This window comes from Podarcis cretensis, assembly GCF_951804945.1.
Source record: "Podarcis cretensis genome assembly, chromosome: 14".
Classification (NCBI taxonomy): domain Eukaryota; kingdom Metazoa; phylum Chordata; class Lepidosauria; order Squamata; family Lacertidae; genus Podarcis; species Podarcis cretensis.
The window spans coordinates 5,975,941-5,998,412 of NC_137183.1; the positions used below are offsets into that span (position 1 = coordinate 5,975,941).

The window sequence follows — 22,472 nt, forward strand, 5'->3', positions numbered from 1 at the left end:
ATTGCATGTCTCTTTAAAACAAAAACAGGCCACACACGTTATAATGGGGGGAAAGCCTCAGAAAGCTTAGAGGTTGCAAAACCTTTGTGAGACTCTGTAGAAAAGATCACGGCTTAGATGAGATCCTCCCATGCAGTTTTTCAGGCTGGTTCAGTCTTTATTCTGTGTCTGCGTGGAGATGCTAGAATGTTTTTCTCCCCAAAAGGCCAAATATCAAGAAAAAAACATTGCACTGCGAAAGGATTTGCAAATACAGCGGGTTAGATCTGCTGCACGCCGCTGCCCCAGCCATGACCCGGCCGCCACCTTTCCCTTTAAGGAAACAATGATGGCAGGAAAAAACAACGCCCCTCACTCCCGCCCCAGGGGAGGGACTCACTGCGCACGCGCCAGCCGGCTCCGGCCAAGGCCTTCAAGTTAACAATAACAACCCCGGGCCACGTGACAGACAGGAGGCGGGCTTTTGGCTTGTGCCGGGCGGGAAAGAAAGGAAGAAAACACGAGACTGTAAGGGGCGTGGCCCCAAGCAACGACAGCCGGAGGGCGAAGAGGCGGGCCTAACACAGCCACGCCTCCTCTCGCCTCCCCGGCGATCTCCCAGCGCTTGCGTGCCCGGCGCCGCTAACCTCCGTCGCCCCTGAGTGGCTGAGCGGAGGCGGCCGGGCGCGCGCGCGCACGGAGAGGAAGAAAGAGGGTAGCGGCGGCGGCGGCGGCGGCCGGGAGGGGGAAGAAAGAAGGACTGAGGGGGAGGAGGGGGGGGAAGTGCGCGGGTGCGCGCGCCGGGCGCTGACTGGACTCTGAGGCGACCGAGGGAGCTTGTTCCGAGGCACTTTCGGTGGTCGCCTGAGGCGAGGCCGACGGGAGGCGGAGAAGGGGAAGGAGAACAGCAGCAGCAGCGGCGCCGCTCGGCTCCTCCTCCTCCTCCCCCTCCTCCGGCCGGGGCGGATGCTTTGTGGGTAGGAGGAAGAGGAGGAGAGGCGGCCGCCTGGCTGGCTGGCTGGCAGGCGGCGGCGGCGGCGGCGGCGGGGCCTTGCGGAGAAGATGGTGCCTCTGAGGGTGCTCGTCGTGCTTTGCTCCTGGGCGGCCGGAGCCGGAGGTGAGGCGAGGCGAGGCTAGGCCGCGTCGGAGGAGGGCGAGTGGTTCCCCCGCTTCTTCCTTCCCCTTCCCTCCCTCCTTCCCTCGCCCCGGGAAGCAGCCGAGGTTCCTTCCTGCCCCCGGGGGCAGCTTCCCTCACGGCTCCCGCTCCACTCCGGTTCCTTTCCCTGCCCCGATAGCAGCTTCAGTTCTTTTTCGGTGTGTTTTAATTGTTGGATTGGGCCCGTTTTGAAAAGGGAGGGTGGCGGGGAGTCTCCTCCACACTCTCTTGTCTCTTCCTTTCACTCCTATCTGCCGCCGCCACACTATTATTTCGACCCCTCTCCTGTTTTTCTGTTTAAAAAGACAGCTCCGGGCTCTACGTAAAAGAAGAAACTGTAATTATGAAAAGTATAACTATACACACACACACACACACACACACACATTCAAAGGTGGCCGTTTGACCCATTAAGGGGAAAACCAACAAATAAAAACCCACGGTTGGGTAATCCTTTTACTAGAAGCAGCCAAAAATGTCACTACTGTGTAGCAGTCGTTTGAGTTCTCTAGAACTCTTTACTGTATTAGACAAGATGTTCCACAAAGCCCAGGTGAAACGAGGCAGAATAATAAAAATACAGTAATGGGGAAAAGTGCAAAGCTTGCAGCCATGAGGTCAGCTTAGAGACTCCAAGATGGAGCTTGCAGGCTGATTTATTTATTTATTTACTTATTATTATTTTGATAAAATTTATATACCACTTGATTGAAAAAAACACACTCCCTAAAAGCAGTTTGCAAGTAAGGCTCTTTTACAGTGACACTTGGAGGAGACTGTTTCTCCTCTACTTAGTCTTATGTGCATACAGTAATTGCTTTGGGGTAGCACACTTCCCCCCAATAACCGTAAAACATTAGAAAAATATTGTATATACATGCCTTCGTGTCTTTCCTGCCTTTTGTCTACCCTCCCCACCTAAGTATCTGACTTTGCCCTCTGAGATTTCCTCTCCTCTCCTTCCTGCTGCCTCAAATGAATGGAGGGGGGGGGGTTGTGTGAAAAAGGGGAACAAGGCAGATACATGTAAATATGCCCTCTGCACTCACACCTAGTATGGGGTAGTTTCCAGTGAGTCTTTTGACTTCCTGTTGTGCCATCCCTCTTTCTCACCACTGTCATAGGCCTGGAGTCTGATCCAGTTGGGCATCAAGTCAAAAGAGCTAGAAGACTTTCAGGAGGGAGTAGGCCTTCTGAAAGTTGTATATTGTATCTGATACCTGGAAGGAATGATACATTAAATGAGTTTCTAAAGCAGGGTGAGGTATTTCTGAAAAGAGGAAGTGCCATATTGTTGAGATTTGCTAAATTGTTAGTTGTGATTTATGGCAGATCTGCTTCTTCTATTTTATCTTTTGCTAGCATTCTGTCTGTGGTTCACTATCCATATTTTGAGTAAGCCGAATAATTTTGCTTACTTAAATCAGAAAGCAATTCTTGTGGATCAAAATTAAAAGTCCTCACCCCATCATTGCAGCTTACTGTGAGTGCTCAAGAAGCAGCTTGGGATTGTGGCTTTGTCTTTATGCATAACATCCCTAAAGTGTCACAAAGCTCCTAGCACATTTATTCTGTCATTATCTTTTGTGGAACTGTACATGATGAAGGGGGCCTCTTATTGTGATGCAAGTTTTCATAGACATACAGTGCAGTCCTAACAATGAATACTCAGCAGTAAATCCTATTAAATTCAATAGGTTATATGACCAGCTAAACAAGATTAGGATTGCAGCCTAATCTATTAGTCCAGTGGTTCCCAATTAGCTAACTACTGTGGCTTTTCAAAGGCCAAGTCATGAACCCACTACTTTTGAAAATTTTTATGATAGTTTTAGTTATGTGGGTGGGTTGAGCAGACCACCAATTGGGAACCACTGTATTAGTCTTAAAGATACATGGGGACTTTTTTTGCTCTGTGCTGTAGTGGCAGCTACTCTAAAATTTTGATATTATGGAAGGCAGAATAAACACATTTATCTTATAGTATCCTGCCATTGAAGGGTGTTTTGGTTTTACTTGCTCTTTGACGCAGGTTGGAATCAGAATAATTTTGTCTGAATGGTGACAAATTCCTCAGTCGGTTACCAATTCCAGACATGCAGCTCTGCTAGGAAAAAACAAAAAATAAGTCTTTTAAAATACATTTATTGTGGTGAAAACTTTTGTTGATGAGAGCTGTGAAGTGGGCTCTAATTCACCAAACGTATGTCACAAATGAGGCACCACTGTTTCCCCCCACTTAAAAGTGGCAAAACATGTCTTTGGAAGGGCACAAGGTGTGGTCCTGATGATGTCATAGAACTTGGTTATGAGCAATTCTTATCAGGAAGTGGAGTAGGGCGTGGATTAGCAAGATTAACTAACATTTCAACATCACCTGTGTAGTATGGTTTCAGTTAAGATCCTGACTCTTGGAAAGGCTCTATTTAAAAGTAAACCACTTTTACATTTCACTAAGTTCATTCAGAAGCTTTTGTGAGTTAAATAGGTTTTTTTTCCTGCTTAGGGCAGTGGTTCTCAAAGGGTGTGGCATGCCACACTAGTGTAGTGGGAAAGGATGGCGAGTGGTGGGAAGATTCAAAGACAATTGGAGAAACATTTAAACATTTCAGTGTCGTATAGTATCAAAATAATCTTTTTTTATTTGCAGAGTAGGGACATATCTTTTCAAAATGAGAGCAAGACCATCAAGTGTGTGGGAATGATTGTTTTATACTCTGCAGTGATTTATACTTTCTGGGTGTCCCGTGATCAAATTATAAAGTAGTTGTGTTCTGTATTATAAATCAAGCACTTCTAGTTGTTGTTTCTCCCCCTCCCCCAATGTATTTCTTATCAATTAAAAATTTGGTGTGTCGCAAAAAAATTTTTATTTTGAAAGTGTGGCCCAGAGGAAAAAGTTTGAGAACCACTGACTTGGGATGTTCACATGTGAGTATGTGCAGACCAGTGGTTGCAAATGATTGATAGCATACTTCAGACTTACTCAGTTATCAACCTTCTGTTGTTCTGCACTTAAATAATAACACCACATTAAAGGTTTCAGTCCTTGCTTCAGAAATTCGCAATTGGAGTCAGTGTTTTTAAGTGTTGGAGGATTTGCAATCTTAAGTATACTGTACTGAAAAGAAACTTTGTCTATCAACATACTTTTAGTTGTTGTCTCCTCAAAGTCTGAATCTAGTTGTAAGACCATATAACCTATGCTGTTGAGATGATTGGTAGGGTTAATGGCATGTTGGGGTTTTTTATAATATATAGTAAACTTCAACCTATTGTCCTTCTAAGAGAAAGTCCATTACTGCATTTCTGCATATGTGCATTTTAGCATCTTCTTAGCCTTTCCAGTCTCCAGTATACTTTAAAAAATGGGCATAAAAGTGGCTTCATATAGTGCAAAAAACCCAGAACCTAGTTCAGGAATGGGAACCTGCAGTCCTTCAGTTGTTGAACTCCAGTTTCCATCATTTTTGACTATTACCCATGCTGTTTAAGCAGATGAGAGTTGGAATTTGTCTGACCTTAGTCAAAGCTCAGAACTTATAAAATTCAAATTAATTTTAAAAACTCAATTCTTGTTAGTTAACTAGAGAGTGATTCATTAAGTCAGGAGATCTTTTCAAGTATTTCAGCATTTTACATGGAACATGATGTATTCCAGCATCACATTTGCCTGGTTAAGATATTCACCGAAACTTTGACTCAGATGACCTGAAACTGTCCATGACACTGCCCACTCTCTTTTTCCTCTATGCCTGAGAAAGAGTGGCAGCTTTTGTTTTTATGCTGGAACTAACTACAGTTTCATATTACATTACATCTGAATTGGGAAGCTGAGGATTAAACAAAGTTAGTTTAAACTAACACCGGATCAAAACACCTCAGTTCAGATTTCAGCTCTGCCATAAATTTGCTATGCGGCCTTTGGCAAGCTGCTCTTTCAGACACAGCTTCTGTATCTGCAGTATGTGTGATAATAATGCTCAGTTACTTTATTGGGTTGTTGTAAGTGCATGTGAAGTATGGTGCTTTCAAGTATTCAAAGTGATGTGAAAGGGCTATATAAAAAGCATTATTATCAAACTGGTTTCAGATCTTGGTTTAACTAACTTTAATTTGAACAAACTGAGCTCTCCCAAGTTTAAATGTAACATGGAACTGTAATTGTTCCAAAGTGAAAGCAGAAGCATTAATTCTCTTCCTCTTGCACATAAATTAGTACTAAATAAGGTGAAAAGGAGAGGCAGCATAAGTCTGAGGCCTGCTGCCCATTATTTCCAGTCACTGAAACAATAGATTATAATCTCAACACGGCCCCTATTTCATATATCTGTATTGACTGATTGTAATGTCAAGCTTTGTGTTTACTGCTACAAGAGAAAGTAAGGTTGTTTGACTTTGTGGCTAGTTTAATGCCTGGAAACTAAAACTTTCAAGATAAGGTCATTCTTTGGAGCATTTCCTAAGTTTGAGCTGAGAATGGAAACCCATTAACTTTCATCCAAGCAGTCAGCAAAATGACCCAACAGTTTGCATATTCTTTGAACCACAGACATTTGGAATAATTGCTGATAGTTGCAGGCTGGGAGGTAAGGTGTGCTCCTGGTCCTAATTTCTAGTGTTTATTAACATGGTATGTTGATGAAAGTGAAATGTTTACTGTAGATGCTCTTGCAGATTACATGAATCTAGGAGTACTTATGTACTTGAGGCTAGTATTTACAAGGCATGTAAATGTTCCTGTTCATTTTGGTTAGTCTGGTTTTCTTTGGCTATTCTCCTTTATGTTAAAAGGACAGGCAAGTGTTTGCTTGTATGGTGGAGTTGCCAGGCACCATTTTGATATCTTGGAAAATTCCAGCTTCACAGTATTCTTTATTTTTGTTTCCTATCATATGCAACTTACTGTTGTCCAAAGTTATGAAGTTTATGACCGTTTTCTTACCTTAATTGTTTTTGAATTAAAACAGATTTTGTATTTACTTGCTTGTTGGACTTACAGGGCTGTCTGAAAAATACTTGCAAAAATATTATGCCACTTTATATGAAGCTTTTAAACTTGTTCTTTCTGAAAATCCCTATTTAACAACTTTTGTGGAACCTGGTATATAAAGAATAAGCTATTTTGGAGCTGCTTAATGAAAAGTTAGATTTTTGTGAAAGAATGGAAGTCTTTTTCAAAACATTTAAAGAAATATTATAGTACGATGAATTCGTGAGCAGTATTTGAACTATGAGCAACAGAAGGAATTAGAGATTGTTGTATGATGGTTATGATGTAAGGGAGAAAAAATAAGGGGCAGCAAGGGGAAGAAATTAAAAACACCGTGGAAAATGGGAGGGGAAGTTGAAAAAACTAAAGAATTTTTTAAATGCTTTGTTTATGTGAATTTTTTGTAGTTTTGAATTTTAATAAAATATAATTATTATATTATTATGCTGCTCATTTATTCCTCTGATACTGGTTGCTGGGGAACATGAGTGGAAGAGTGCACTCTTGTCCTTGTTGTCGGATTCCCATAGCCATCTAATTAGGAGTCTTAGAAACTGGGATAGAAAAGGTATTTGCCACATGGCTCCCTGGAAAATGGGTTATAAGTGCAAAAACCGAATGGCTACTTACCCCCCATGTAGCGGCACTTTGTTTATTTTTCCATAGAGAATTTATTTGGTTTATTTTGCAATTTGTGGTATTGGGAGGGTTGTAACCAGCCATAGCAAAGCAGGTCATACAGAGAGCACAGTGGGGCTTAAAATTAGGCATGTATATGACAGTAACACCCAGTGAACTTCATGGGGATTTAGCGTGTCTAGTCATACAGTTATATACTACACTGCTTCTCAATAAGAAGAAGCTTTTTCTTTCACTTTGCAAAGTCACAGCTTCTGCCAGTGAGGGACCGTGTCTCATTCTGTACAGTCATGCCCACATAACGTGATTTTCAAAGTTCTAATGTTTTTATTTCTGAAACGGAAAGCACTTCCCTGTAAATGGTACAGGAATACTCATGCAAATATTTTAAAAAGTAGGATGATACTCCACCAGTTTGTTTGTTTTTTAAATCCAGCATTATGATATTCTTTAAGAGACATGGTGATGAGAATTGCACACAGTATTCCAAGTGCAGCTGCATCACAGACTTGTATAAGGCCATTATGATATCAGGAGGCAGGTGGTGCTGGGCTTGCTGATCAGAAGGTTGGCGGTTCAAATCTGCGACAGGGTGAGCTCCCATTGCTCTGTCCTAGCGGCAGGAAGGTAAATGGCGTTTCCGTGTGCTCTGGTTTCTGTCATAGTGTTCCGTTGCGCCAGAAGCTGTTTAGTTATGCTGACCACATGACCAGGAAATCTGTCTGTGGACAAATGCCACCTCCCTCGGCCTGAAAGTGAGATGAGTGCCACAACTCCATAGTCAACTTTTGACTGGACTTAACCATCCAGGGGTCCTTTACCTTCTTTTTTTAACCTATTATGATATTTCCAGTTTGTTTCCAATCCTTTCCCTAATGATCCTGAAAATATATTTCCCCATTTTACTGCTGCCACAACCTGGCTTAACTTCTTAATTGAGATATCCACTATGACCCTAAGTTCTTGGTCAATCACCACCAACTCAGACCTAGCATATATGTAATGTTAGGATTCCCCCCCCCAGCGTGTATCACTTTGCACTTATTAACACTGGATCAGATTTATCATGTTAATGCTCATTCATCCAGTTTGGAGAGATCCTTTTGGAGTGCCTAACAGCCTCTTTTAGTTAAAAGCTACTCCAAACAACTTTATGTCATTAGCAGACTTTGCTAACTCATCTCCAGGAAAGGTTAGGAATGCTGCAGACTTGGGTTCACAAAACAGAAAAGCCACATCCAGTAAATCTCACTCACTGTCATAAATGGGCAAGACTGGAACAAAGAACTAGACCTGAATGTGTTTCTTATCTATTTCAAGAGATAAGAATGTTTATTCGACTTACACACCTCAAGAATGTTTGTTCGACTTACACACTTCAAGAATGTTTGTTCGACTTACACACCTCAAGAATGTTTGTTCGACTTACACACCTCCCTCCACACCAAATACAGTGGTGCCTCGCAAGACGAAATTAATTCGTTCTGCAAGTTTTTTCTTCTTGCGAGTTTTTCGTCTTGCGAAGCACGGTTTCCCATAGGAATGCATTGAAAATAAATTAATTAATCCGCTTGCCAGGCTGGCGGTGCGGAGAAGGGCTTTTCTCCCCACCGCAAGCCTTCAGGACAGGTACGGGAACAGAGGGGAAGGCAGCGCTTCTCCTCTGTTCCCGGGGCTTGCTGTGGGAGGAGGGTTTTTCCTCCCCACGCCAACATTCAGAACAGCATTTTGAAAGTTGGCGGTGGGAAGGAAAACCCTCCTCCCACCGCAAGTCTTCAGGACAGCCATCCGAAGGCTGGCGCGGGGAGAAGGTCTCTCCGCCCCACCTCCAGCCTTCGGAGGAGGTCCGAGGACAGTGGGGAAGACGCGCTGCGCTTTCCCGCTGTCCCGGAGATTTCCCTATGGGCTTTCGTCTTGCGAAGGAAGCCCATAGGGAAATTTGTTTTGCGAAGCGCCTCCAAAACGGAAAACCCTTTCGTCTAGCGGGTTTTCTGTCTTGCGAGGCGTTCGTCTTGCGGGGCACCACTGTACACCATCAGATACACAATATCAAATTTCAAAATGGGATACACAGCAAGGAACCCCCCCAACCCTCCTTTTTGTCATAATTTCCAATGTGCTTTCCCCACCCCAGTGCTCAACCTGCATTCCTGGAAAAAACGATGCTGTAGAATCCAAATAAAGGGTGTAAACCATTATTCTTCTAAGCAAGCCAGCAAAAATATTATTATAAGATGAAATGAAAGGCAAACAAGAAAAGAGGCACTGCTTTACTGCTAGAGCCATTTCACTTTTGAGATGCAAAAAATTAGAAGCATTTTAAATAATCAGGCAGCACAGGAAACAAACCTTTCACCTGCTTGTGTTTGTTTGCAAACTACAATGTGCTTTCTACTTCACCCTGTCCCCGCCCCTGCAGGAGATAAACAATTAATTCAACTGTGTGAAAAAACTTTTCGTGTTTGCTTACTTTCCTACAACAATGAAAAGGTTCCCCTTCAATCCCCCCACCCGCAAGATATCTGTTGCAAGATTTCCACCCGCAAGATTTCCAGACCGGAAATCTCAACTTGGCCACTAGATGGTCTCCTGAGTATCAAAACTGGCGATAGAGTAATTTCAAACGCTGTGCCTGGACCAGCGGCATAGCATTGTTTGCTGCTGCCCGGGGTGGGAGTGCGGGGCTAGGTGTGGAGGGCGATTGAAACCTGCTGCACCAGCCTAGCGGACGCCACCAGGGAGATGCAGAGTGTGAACAAAACCCGCCATGCCAGCTCAGCCCTTGCCACCAGAGCCAAGGGGGCCTCTGCTGCACTGCCCACCCATGCAGAGGGGAGCCTGGCCAGCCAACACTGGCCTTGGTGGGAAAATCTCCCCCAATGCCTGTCAAGAGGAGCACTGGGCCGGCCGGGCTATGCAAGGGTTGTCCTTTGCCTCCCTCCCTTCATCTGTGCCTGCTCACTGTCTGAGCAAGAAGCAGGCCACTGCTGGCTGGGTTGCCATTCAGCGAGGAGGCCAGGGACGTGACAGTGAGGCTAGGCCAGGTTCTGGGGCCCAGAGACCTCAGACAGCAAGCAGGGCGCAACAGGGAACCCTGCATGGGGGCGCCTGGTTTACGCCCTCTCAAAATTGTGTGCCCAGGGCGGCGACCCCCGGCCCCCCACGCTACGCCCCTGACATGTCCACCCTCTGGGGTTATTTGATTTTGACTGTTTTTACACACTAATACCACATCCTGTAGAATTCTATCAGTTATATTTTATCTGTACAATCAAAATGAATTTGAAGATTCCTAATGCTTTTTGTGCAGCTTGAGCAGGAACAGTGAACAACGTTATAGTTACCGGTAATTGTTGTAGCTTGTCTTTGCTTACCCTACTCCTCTGCCCTGCTCACAGTTGTGAAGAGTATTATTACATTATGAATGGTCTGTGTCACCATTAAGAAAGGGAGGTAGGAATATATATGAGGATATCTTGACAGGATATTGCTAAATTCTCAAAGTTTTTAACCTAGCTCAAGGTTGTTATCAGAACTAGCCAGATGTTTAAATCAATCACAGTCGGTTCATCATTTGAAAAATAAGACTGCCTTGCCCCAAAATGGCAACTAGACATTCTGTTGTGGTGACTCTAACCTTGGTTTAAGGAGCCATTTGGTGTGTAGCTTATATACCTGAGTTTTAACACTGCTTTAAAGCCCTACGGCCATGGCCCTGTATAGCTGAAGGAGCGTCTCCACCCACCTTGTTCAGCCCAGACACTGAGGTCCAGCTCCAAGGGCCTTCTGACAGTTTCCTCACTGCAAGAAATGGAGTTACAGTGGTGCCCCGCAAGACGAATGCCTCGCAAGACGAAAAACTCGCTAGACGAAAGAGTTTTCCGTTTTTTGATGTGCTCCGCAAGACGCATTTCCCTATGGGCTTGCTTCGCAAGACGAAACGTCTTGTGAGTTCTTGCGAGTTTGTTTCCTTTTTCTTAAAGCCGCTAAGCCGCTAATAGCCGCTAAGCCGCTAATAGCTGTGCTTCGCAAGACGAAGAAACCGCAAGACGAAGAGACTCGCGGAATGGATTAATTTCGTCTTGCGAGGCACCACTGTACAGAGAACCAGGTGGAGGGACTTCTCCATAGTGGCATGCACCTTGTGGAATGCCCTTTTGTCAGATTTTTAATGTTTGATGTTTTATTGTGTTTTTAATATCCTGTTGGAAGTCGCCCAGAGTGGCTGGGGAGGCTTATTATTATTATTATTATTATTATTATTTTTATTGACCACCTTTGGCACATTACAGAAAGGGAGGGTAAAATGCTTTCTTTAATTTTATTGAAACTATTACAAAAATATCCAGATTTAGATGGAGCTGCCTGCAGCTTGAGCTGGTAAATGGGGGGGGGGGGAGTTAAAAATAAAACAAAAGCTAAAATCTGACATTTTGGTAGACAAAAGTGATGGTTACATAATTTGGGCATAACAAAAATAGCATGTACAGCCCAAATTTTATGTAGAAACAAAAACCACAATTTTTGGAGAAAAAAGTTGAGAAGAGAAAAGAATAACCATAGGATTAATTCTTTCTTTTTAGTTCTGGTCAGTGATGTTTTATTAGTTGCCCCATAAACCTTCTGTTCATATCAGTTGGAATATTATTTTCCCCACCCCAGCCATAGGTTTTTCATCACTAGTTCAACAAATGGTTTGGTTTGGTTTGGTTAACTTGAAAAATGCTAGAGTGATTTTGCAGCTCTGTCTGTATTTAAGAGCCAAGAGATACAAAAGTGATCATTTTTCTAGGTTGGAAGAAAGTGAGGAAGAGACCAGGAAAGGGGGTTGCTAAACCTTTTTATAGAGCTAATTAGCCATGTCCACTTATTACTATTTAGATCAGTTTCATATCAGTGTGTGCTTGCAGCTCACGATCAAACCAGGTCTTGGATGACTTTGCTGTTGCTGTTGGTGGGTGGGTTAGGGGATGGGGGAGAGTTGCAATTCCACAAAGCAAAATGGTGTATCATGATAAAACCATTTTTGGTAAGAGTGCTGTCTGAAATCCTGTTCACCCTAAAAACTGGTGCTGTCTTAATAATTGAATTGCTTCCTTAAAAAAAACACAAAAAAGGCAAAACCCCGTATAAAACTAAAAATGTACAGTGGTACCTCGGTTTTCGAACGTCTTGGAAGTCGAATGTTTCGGTTTTCAAACGCCGCAAACCCAGAAGTAAATGCTTCCATTTTCAAACACGCCTCAGACGTCACACGGCTTCCACTGAGTCGCGCCCCTCCCATTTTCTCTATTGAATTTGCAGGCTGCCCTTTGCGCCTTGGTTTTTGAATGTTTCGGAACTCGAATGGTCTTCCGGAACGGATTACATTCGAAAACTGAGGTACCATTATATTTGCTAAATATTGCCTTGTAAGTATTTTGCTTTGGCCCTCTTATTCATTTGTGTCAGACTTGTGTTCTAGTATCGTCCCCCCAGTTGACTGGAAGTAAGGGAACCGAGGTTCCTTTTAGTATTTACACATGTTTGGGGCCATGTGCTGTGAGACCAGTTAGGGAGGAAGTGGTTGCTGAGGCTGGGCAGTGAAGCGTACAACTGCCACCAAAGCAGAGACCGTTAACAACCGAAAAGGCTCCCAGAGCAGTTTGCAAAAATCAGTAAGTCAGGTTTGCAAATTAAAAGACACAACCCAAAAAGAAAAGGGCTTGGGAGACGGGCGGAGGAAATGCAAACTTGGGCATTTGTTCTTAGTCATGAAGTTCTTACTACCATCAGTTGGATTGGAAGCATTTCAAGGAGAAGAGGTGCCAAACATTGCTGGTCTCTCAGATAAGCTGATAAATTGGCTGTACTTATCAATCTCTCCCTCGGATGCTGCATAATGGAATGGCTGCTTCTGGATGACAGTTTGGGGAAGACAAATGTCCAGTGGGCTTGGCTTCATTTGGGCAGGAGAAAAATAGCGTTCTAGCACCTTGACCACCAATATATGAACATAGGAAGCTGTCTTTGGTCCGTCTAGCTCAGTACTTCTAGGATTTCAAGTTGGGGACCTGGAGGTGCTGAGGATTGGACCTGAAACCTTGTGTATGCAAAACAGATGCTCAACTACTGATCTACAGCCCTTTGTTATATGGCTGCACATATACCTGGACAAGTTTTGTTTGTTTTATAAAAACTCCCTGTGTTTGGTTCAAAACTTGTCGGATGGAAAATATACACTTGAATTTGAACTTTGTTTCAATTCCATATGATGCCTACTCATTTCACAATTGGTGCTCTCCTTAAGCTCAATTCTCCTATGAAAAATGTCCTTAGTTCTTTTCACTCTTTAACGGTCTCTCTTGTTTTCTGCCATAATCCTTCTTACTATATTGGCTCCATTTTCTTCTGTCATCTAACCCTGGTTCGATTTTTCATTTTTTTCATTTTTATTGAGCAGTTGTTTTTAATTAGCGGGTTAACTCTTTTAGTAGATACAGTAGTCTATTCAAACTGAGAAGTACAAGCATAATCTAGTTCTCAATATTTTTAGGAAAAAAATAATATTGGAAAGCTGTTTTCAGGCCAGATTATAATTTATCTGTACCTGTGGTAGTGGCCTTCCAGATTCTGAAGCAAACATCTTTCCCATCACTTGATACTGATTTTTTTTTTTTTAATGGATATGCCGGGTAATGCTGGTTGATACCTGGTTTTCAACTAGCTAATCATCACAATATATTGATATATCACAATGTCTGAAATAAGAATGGAGCTGTGTAGAGGCATTGGCTGGCTTCAAGGTTTTCCCCACATTGTGATTTTTCAATACCACAAACCATGATTCATGATACATTGCCAGGACAAAAATTATGAAAGCAATATCACATTATGGACTTTAAACCGGTTTTGGGCGATATATTGCTCAGCCCCAAGACTAGGAATTTAATTTAGTGATTTCTACATGCAAAGCATGTCTTCTGGGTCACTGAGCTGTTGCCCCTCCCCCCTTAGAAATATAATTTCATTAAAGTGGAAGTGTCTAACCCCTAAGAGGTTCGGCTGATGGAAAGAGATTTGTCCGTGACTCTCCTTTCAGCTTCAGGTATGGGTGAGCACCTGTACCTTTGTCTTCTGCGTCCACTTCTAAAACCTGTTCACTCTCCAAAGAAAGTCTGTTGGCTTTGTTCTGCCCAAAACAGAGCACAGCTCAAAATGCTAATATTTATTAGTGTAATAACAAATTTCCTAGTTCTTCACCAGCAGATCCAAGGAAGGTTACAGCAATTCAAAATTCAGAATTAAAAACATTTAAAATAGTACAGTTTCAGGCCAGGGTAAAGAGGTAGCCCAATGTGTTTCAGTCTAAAGGTTTATTCAGAAAGAGAAGTTAGTGTCCCTGTTTCTTTTTCTCTTTCTTTTGGTGATTGGCTTGGTAGGTACTTCCTAGTGTGTATTTTATAGTTCTGAAAAGGACAAGTTATCTTGACTGTCTGTTGAAAATATTTGATATTTCTTAATCTGAAGTAATAGTGTTTGGAATCAAAAATATAAGTTATAAGCAACATCTTAAATGTATTTCAACATGCTTTGGAGTTACAACTGGTACATGCAAGAATATCGCTACCATTTGACGTTGAGTTTGTATTAACAATCTCAATTTACTTTTCTAAGCAAAAGGTTTAGAAAATTAAAGGAGAATGAAAATAGAAATAGTTTGGGGAAAGAGCCTTTCCCTTATTTCTGTAATGTGCCTGGACTGACTGATTTATCAATCCACTGTTTTGTTCACAGGTCAATACGGAAATCCTCTAAATAAACACATAAGACATTATGAAGGCCTGTCATATGATGTGGATTCATTACACCAAAAACACCAGCGTGCCAAAAGAGCAGTATCACATGAAGACCAATTTTTACGCTTAGATTTCCATGCTCATGGAAGGTAAGTATTACATCAAGCTTATTACTTTATAGCCCTTAAATTTCATCAAATATAAAGGAACGATAAAGAATTATCTTAATATTAACATTGCATTGTACTTAAAGTTGTGGTTCTTGGCTGTTGAATTCCTTCAAGTTTTTCGTTCAATGTGTAAAGGCAGTTAGCACTTTGGAACTTTTTTCAGCAACCTGTAGGCTTCAAGACTTAAATTTTCAGGAATTGGACAGACTTTGAGTAATCTGGTTTACAGTCTGGGGCACAATGAAATCTCCTCCTTTGTATATGCATAGCTGGTTTTTCATCTGTTAATGTTCAAGGTTGAGGTGCTGAAGGAATGAAGGATAAATTGCTCCTTGCTGCATACATTTATAAGCCAATGCAGCTACAGTGCTTTTTAAAAAGTAAGCTGAAAAAAATAACACATGTTTGTTCTCTTTTCCTTTACTCTTGCTTTGCACACCACTAGCTCTATTCTACTCATGTTTACCAAAACGAACTTTCAGAAGTTTATCTTATAAAATTCAAGTGAATGTAATTTTAGTGGATAGTTTCTGGGTAGAAACCGGGTGTGTCTCCATCTATCTCTTAAAAAAACAGTCAGTTGTGTATTTATAGTGTTTAGAAATCGGTAGTTTATTCCCATAGTAGTAAACCAGGGATAGGGGACATCTGACCTACAGAACAAACTTGATCCACAAGGCAGTTTTCCTGTAACAGGTGGACTGGACAACCTAACATCAATACTAAATGAAAAGCGAAATTCATTTTGGGAAAGCCTTTACTCTCTTGTGTGGTTCCAACTGTGAATTTCCTCTCTGTGTTATGGTCTGGGCCTGCTTGTCTGTTAGCTTAGTTTCTTTTAGTTAGAATTACTAACGAGCAGAAGTAGATGTAGGCCCAGCTAGTTAATAGACCGGATTACTGCAAAAGAGCTTTATCCTATACTTGGCTTCTTGCCGGAAATGAAAGAGCAAAGAGAAATTGCCCTGCTCTAACTGACTAATAAAAATTTATGGATTTCTCCAAGATTTCTGGGTTTTGGAGTGAGAGAAAGCTCACTGCAAATTGTCTTGCTTAGATCTGACTCCCCACCCCCAGTATTTTGTCCCCTGCTTATAAGATTTTGCCAAGTGGTACTGTCTCTTGCAGCTTTAATCAGAGCAGTATTCCTAATATGTACTTCTAGGCAGGGGGCAGATGTTTTCCTATAAGTGGTTGAAATAGGAAACCTAAAGATTATAATAAAGGAACCGGGAATGCATGGCTGCAGTACCAGATGGTATTTTGGGATAATTGGGCTACATTGATGGCCTATGAATATCAAAGAAGGAAAGTATTTAACAAGATTCAGGATGTTCATTCTCACTCACACTCTTAACAACTCATGTTCTTGAGGTATTTTTGTAATTGCAGAGCTATATGGCCTGTAGCTTAGTGGTTGAGTACCTTGTTTTATGCAGAAGGTCCCAGATTCAGCCCCTGGCATCTTCAGATAGGGCTAGAAGAGAATGCCATCTGCAACTTTGGAAAACCCCTGCTGCCCAGTGTAGTCAGTATTGAGCTGGTTGGACCCAATTGTCTGATTTTGTAGAAGTGAGCTTTGTACAGTCATACCTCATGTTACGTCCGCTTCATGTTACGTTCTTTTTTTTAATAAATATTTATTAAGCATTTTTTAAAACAATCAAAGACATAGATAATAACATAGTATTTTCAAATATCCATGTTTCATGCACCTCCTTGGACTTCCTCACAGCTCTTGCTCCTGCATTCTAGACTTATAAATTTTGCTAGCAAATTATTAAGTTAATTCCATTCATATGATAAAATTTCCCCAAATTAATTCTCAAATTTCAGAATTTAAAATCACACTTATCAAGTACTTAATTATAAAATACTGTTTAACCAAAATTTATCTTTTCTTCCAATTACGCTTAAATTTATGTTTTTTATGTTTGATTTGTTGAAGCCATGTTGTTACTAATCTTACATCTTTCTTAACATTCATACAATTTACAATATTTTTGTAGATAGTCCTTAAATTTGTTCCAATCCTCCTCCACCAGTTCTTCTCCCAGGTTTCGGATTCTGCCCGTCATTTCCGCCAATTCCATATAGTCCATCAGTTGCATCTGCCATTCTTCCAGTGTGGGCAAGTCTTGAGTTTTCCAGCATTTAGCAATGAGTATCCTTGCTGCTGTTGTAGCATACATAAAAAAAGTTCGATCCTTCTTTTGCACACTCTGGCCGACAATGCCTAAAAGAAAGGCCTCTGGTTTCTTAGGGAAGGTATACTTAAATACCTTTTTCAGCTCATTATATATCATTTCCCAGAAAGCCTTCACTCTAGGGCAAGTCCACCAGAGGTGAAAGAATGTTCCTTCAGCTTCTTTACACTTCCAACATTTATTATCAGACACATGGTATATCTTTGCAAGCTTGACTGGAGTCATGTACCACCTGTATATCATTTTCATAATGTTTTCTTTCAAGGCATTACATCCCGTAAATTTCAAACCTGTGGTCCATAACTTTTCCCAGTCAGCAAACATGATATTATGCCCTATGTCCTGTGCCCATTTTATCATAGCTGATTTGACCGTTTCGTTCTGTGTATTCCATTTTAACAGCAAGTTATACATTCTTGAAAGTGTCTTAGAGCTGGATTCTAACAGTTCTGTTTCTAACTTTGATTTTTCCACCTGGAATCCTATCTTTTTGTCCAACTTGAAAACTTCTTTAATCTGAGCATAATGTAACCAATCTCGCACTTTATCTTTTATTTTCTCCAAACTCTGCAACCTCCAATTATCTCCATCTTTTTCTATTATTTCCCAATATTTCGGCCATTTGGCCTCCATATTGAGTCTTTTCGGGGCCTTAGCCTCCATTGGTGATAACCACCTTGGGGTCTTGTTTTCCAATAAATCTTTATATTTCAACCAGACATTAAACACTGCTTTTCTGACAACATGATTCTTGAAGTTCTTATGTATTTTAACCTTGTCGTACCACAGATATGCATTCCAACCAAAAGCATTGTTGAATCCTTCCAAATCCAAAACATCAGTGTTTTCAAGAAGTAGCCAATCCTTCAACCAGCAGAAAGCTGCTGATTCATAGTACAATTTTAAGTCTGGCAGGGCAAAGCCCCCTCTTTCTTTAGCATCAGTTAGTATTTTAAACTTAATTCTGGGCTTTTTGCCCTGCCAGACAAATTTAGAGATATCTTTTTGCCACTTCCGGAAACATTCCATTTTATCCACAATCTGCAAAGTTTGAAACAAAAACAACATTTTTGGCAATACATTCATCTTAATAGCAGCAATACGTCCTGACAAGGAAAGTTTCAATCTTGACCAAACATCTAGATCCCTTTTGATTTCAGACCAACATTTTTCATAGTTATCCTTAAACAAGTTTCTGTTCTTCGCTGTTATATTTACCCCTAGATATCTTACTTTTCTGACCACATTTAATTCTGTCTCTCTCTGAAACCTTTCTGATTCTGAAAAAGTCAAGTTTTTTTCTAAAACCTTGGTTTTTTGCTTATTAAGTTTAAATCCCGCCACTCGACCAAACTCATGAATCAATTGCAAAACCCATTTAGTACTAGGCTCTGGCTCCTGTAAGGTCAATACTAGGTCATCTGCAAATGCTTTCAGTTTATACTGTTTCTCTCTGACCTGAATACCCTCTACCAACCGGTCTCCTCTAATCATGTTTAAGAGCACTTCCAGGACCGATATAAATAACAAAGGGGATATAGGGCAACCTTGTCGTGTACCTTTTTCAATTCTAAACTCTTCTGTCACCACATTGTTCACTATCAGTTTAGCCTTTTGCTCTGAATAAATTGCCTCTATCCCATTCTGGAACCCCCGCCCCACTCCCATTCCTTCCAAATTCTTCTTCATAAACTTCCAGGAGATATTATCAAAGGCCTTCTCCGCATCTATAAATATCAAGACTGTTATTTTATGATTCAGGATTGTTCTGTTCCGCAGAGACAACCTTGGTAAACCATTCTCCTTCAAAAATTGTTCTATCTCTGATTCATTTTGCGGCCCTTGTGTATATAATTGCTTGAAATATCTATGGAAGCACTTTCTGATGTCCACTGGGTTCTGAATGTTTCTTCCCTCAATTTCTTTTTTTTTCTTCTCTGCATAATTTTTATTGTTTTTTAAATCATAACAAACAAAAAATACAGCAATTTACACCTTGTTGTCACAGATTTCTTTCTATAAGACTTCCTTCAGCTTCCCCTCAAATCATCCATACCCTAATTTAACAAATTCACACATTTTCTCTTTCCTTCTTTTTCTCTTTAGACAATATTCCAACCTTTTCACAGAGCTTTTTTAAACCCAACTAGCGTTATCTGACCTTCACTTATATTTTCCAGATATTCCACGAATTTCCCCCAATCCTCAATGAACCTTTGGTCTTTTAAATATCTAATTTTCCCCGTCAATCTGTCCATCTAGTAGTTTTGCTCTCCATTCCTCAAGCGTCGGTATGTTCTGTTGTTTCCAGTTTTGAGCCAATAGGACCCTTGCGGCCGTTGTTGCATATTGAAAGAATTTACTGTCATTGTTCTTTATATCACTTCCTGCTAGGCCTAACAGAAAAGCCTCCGGCTTTTTCCCAAAGTTGTATCTTAATATACTCTTCATTTCATTATATACACTTTCCCAAAAACCTTTGATCTTTCTGCAGTCCCACCACATGTGGAAGAAGGATCCCTCTTTTTCCCTGCATTTCCAGCATTTATTGCAAGTTTTATATATTTTTGCTAATTTTCCAGGTGTTATATACCAACGGTAAAACATCTTCATAAGGTTCTCTTTTAACGTTATGCAAGCTGTAAATTTAAGATTTTTTTTCCAGAGTTTCTCCCATTCTTCATAGTATATATTATGGCCGATGTCCCTTGCCCAATGAATCATCACCGACTTCACTTCCTCATCTATCAAGTTATACTCTAATAGCATATTATACATTTTAGAAAGAATTTTATAATCATTGTTTATTATTTCAGTCTGGAATTTAGATTCTTTATCCGCGTATCCTCTCTCTTTAATGTCTTGTCTAAACATTTCGTTTATTTGGAAATAGTGTAACGTTTCTTCCCTCAATTTCTAAGTTTGTTACTGTATTCAGTTTTTGTCTCTTTTTCAGCTGCCATGCTAGCAGCTTTCCACATTTATTTGCCGATTCAAAAGATCTTTGTTTCATTAACTTGACTTTCCATTCCACTTCTTGATTTATTAATTTTGAATATTGTGCTTGGTAGTATTTGATTTCTCTTAGAATCTCCTTTGATTTCGGTTTCGTTCTTAATTTCTTCTCGCCTTCTTTAATTTTCTCCAAGATCTTATCCTTTTTATCATTCTGTGTTTTTTTCTTAATGGTATTCTGCTGTATCAGAAACCCCCTCATAACCGCCTTGCTTGCGTCCCATACAATTCTTTTTTCCACCGTAGTGTTCAAATTTATTTCAAAATAGTCCTTCAAAGCTTTTTGGGCCTTTTTACTAATCTCCTGATCTCTAAGCAGATTGTCATTCATCCTCCATCTAAAGGAGCCGGTTGGCATTAATTTCATATCCATCTTTACAGCGTTGTGGTCGGAGCAGGTCTTTGGGCAGATTTCCACTTTTTTTATCTTGGGTGCCAGGCCTCTAGTTGTCCAAATTTGGTCGATTCTTGTCCAAGTCAGTTGGGCTTCAGAAAAGAATGTTCCTTCTCTTCCTAGAGGGTTCTTTGTTCTCCAGATGTCAATCAAGTCCATATTGTCAGTCAGTTCAAAAAAGGTTTTAGGTAGTCTGCCTTCTTTTGTTACATTTTGACTATGTGATTTATCCATGTTCGTTGAAACCACCCCATTCATATCTCCCATCATTATGATGTTGTCATAGTTCAGATAGTCCAGCATAATCTCGTGCAGCTTCTTATAAAATTCCGATTTTCCTTCATTTGGCGCGTAAATTCCTAATATCAAAAACTTTTCTCCTTGAGTTTGAATCTCAATTGCCAGAATACGTCCTTGTTCATCCTTGAATAGAAATTTTGGTGACAGGCTCTCTTTTGCATAAATCACCACGCCTCTTTTCTTTACTTGATCCGAAGAGATAAATTCTTGGCCTAATCTTTTATTTATTAATACTTTTCTATGTAGCCTGGTCACATGCGTTTCTTGTAAGCAAATAATGTCCAATTGTTCTTTTTTCAAAATATGAAATATCCTTCTTCTTTTCTCCGGGATGTTGGCACCATTTATATTCCAACTAAGAAGTTGCAGAGACATCCTGGTCAAATCTGTTATTGTTCTGGTGGTGGTGTCTTTTTATCCTGGCCTTCAGGCCCCAAAGGTGTAGGTGTAAGTAAAGACTGTGGTCCAGCCCCTGGAGGTGTTTCAATCCCTTTCTGAAGATCTTCTCCGTAGATATTCAGAAATTTATCTCTGTCTTCAGCTGTTTTGATTTTTACCTTCTTCCCTCTGAACGTAAAAAATAGTCCTTGTGGATATTCCCACCTAAAGACAATTGAATTACTTCTCAACAGCCTGGCTAATTCAAGATAGGTGGATCTAAGGTCCAGAAGTTGTTTAGGAATATCCTTGTAAATCTCTGCTCTTTTATCCGAAATTTGAAGTGACTTTCCGTAGTGCAGTCCTAATATTTTGTCCCTTTCCTCCTTAGATCTCAAAGTAATCAAACAGTCTCTGGGCTTGTCCTTCTTTGTGAATTTCCCAAGCCTAAAGGCAGTCACAATTTTAAAATCTTTTTCCTCCTCCAAAGGCCACCACTTGGAAAATTCTTTTGTTAAAAACTCAATTAGGTTCCCTTGTTCGGATTCAAGTTCTGGTATAAACCTCAATTTTAAGTTGTTTTCCCGAGCTCGAAGTTCAATCATAGACAGATAGGCCTGTTGTTCCCCAACCTGCTTATGCAGTGGTCTTACCTCCTGCTCCAGTGCCTCAGTTTTCTGAATGGCTTCCTCTGCCAGTTTCCAATTTTCTACAGTGGATTCAGATAAATTGCCAATTGCTTGAGCGTTCAAAGCAACTTGTTCAGTTAACTTGTTAACACAATCTCTGGTCTGGTCAATCTTTGCCGTTTGTTCATCCACTTTTTTATCCAATCCTTCCAATTTTTCAAGTATTTTGTCTAAGACTGAAGCAGATCCACCTGATGCCATATCTTCTCCCAGCAGGTGTTCACTTTCCTCTAGTTCCAAAACATCAGGAACAGATGATCTGCGCGGCTGTGAAAGTAAATTCAAAGTTGTTTGTCTTTTCCCTTTAGCCGCTCTTGTTTGTCTCCCAGTGCCGCTCATTCCACTTCTATCTGCTTAGTCAAGGTCAAATTGAATATGTTCTCATGGGAATCCACAAGCCCACCAAGTAAACAGGAGGAAAGGAAACCAAAGGGAAAGTCACATATAATTATAATTCCAAAGTCCTCTAGAGGGAGCCACTTATGTTGCAGGGAAGAAGTCAAGTTGTTAATATCAATTATTTAAAATGTTCCAAACTTCAATACTTCAGAAGCTTTAAAAACAATATCCAAACAGCCTTTGATTCCCTAGAGACCTTCAATTAAATTGTATCTGGCAGAGTTGGTCTCAAAGTATAATAATGTCTCAATAAGTGCAGGATGTAGCAGCACAATGCAACAGTTCCAATAAAGCTCAGCAAATAATAGCTCCAACAACAAAGTATCAGAGTCTTGCAATCTGACAGTTCTGTTATTTAGGCAGTCCGACTACCTG

General features: G+C 40.8%; 2 protein-coding genes across 2 annotated transcripts in view; one reads left to right on the top strand and one right to left on the bottom strand.

The window, feature by feature from the left end:
• The window catches only part of LOC307202688 (retrovirus-related Pol polyprotein from transposon opus), a gene marked incomplete at its 3' end in the record, with an annotated part of 137,491 nt that overhangs the window by 13,534 nt on the left and 101,485 nt on the right, over positions 1–22,472 (bottom strand). The gene's annotated exons all lie outside the window — the stretch shown is intronic.
• ADAM10 (ADAM metallopeptidase domain 10) overlaps positions 726–22,472 on the top strand; it is a 55,800-nt gene continuing 34,053 nt past the window's right edge. Inside the window, exons 1-2 of the mRNA XM_079953252.1 lie at positions 726–1,096; positions 14,544–14,694. Of these exons, the coding sequence (XP_079809378.1) occupies positions 1,042–1,096; positions 14,544–14,694 (206 nt within the window). The 5' untranslated portion in view covers positions 726–1,041. The remainder of the gene's footprint in view (positions 1,097–14,543; positions 14,695–22,472) is intronic.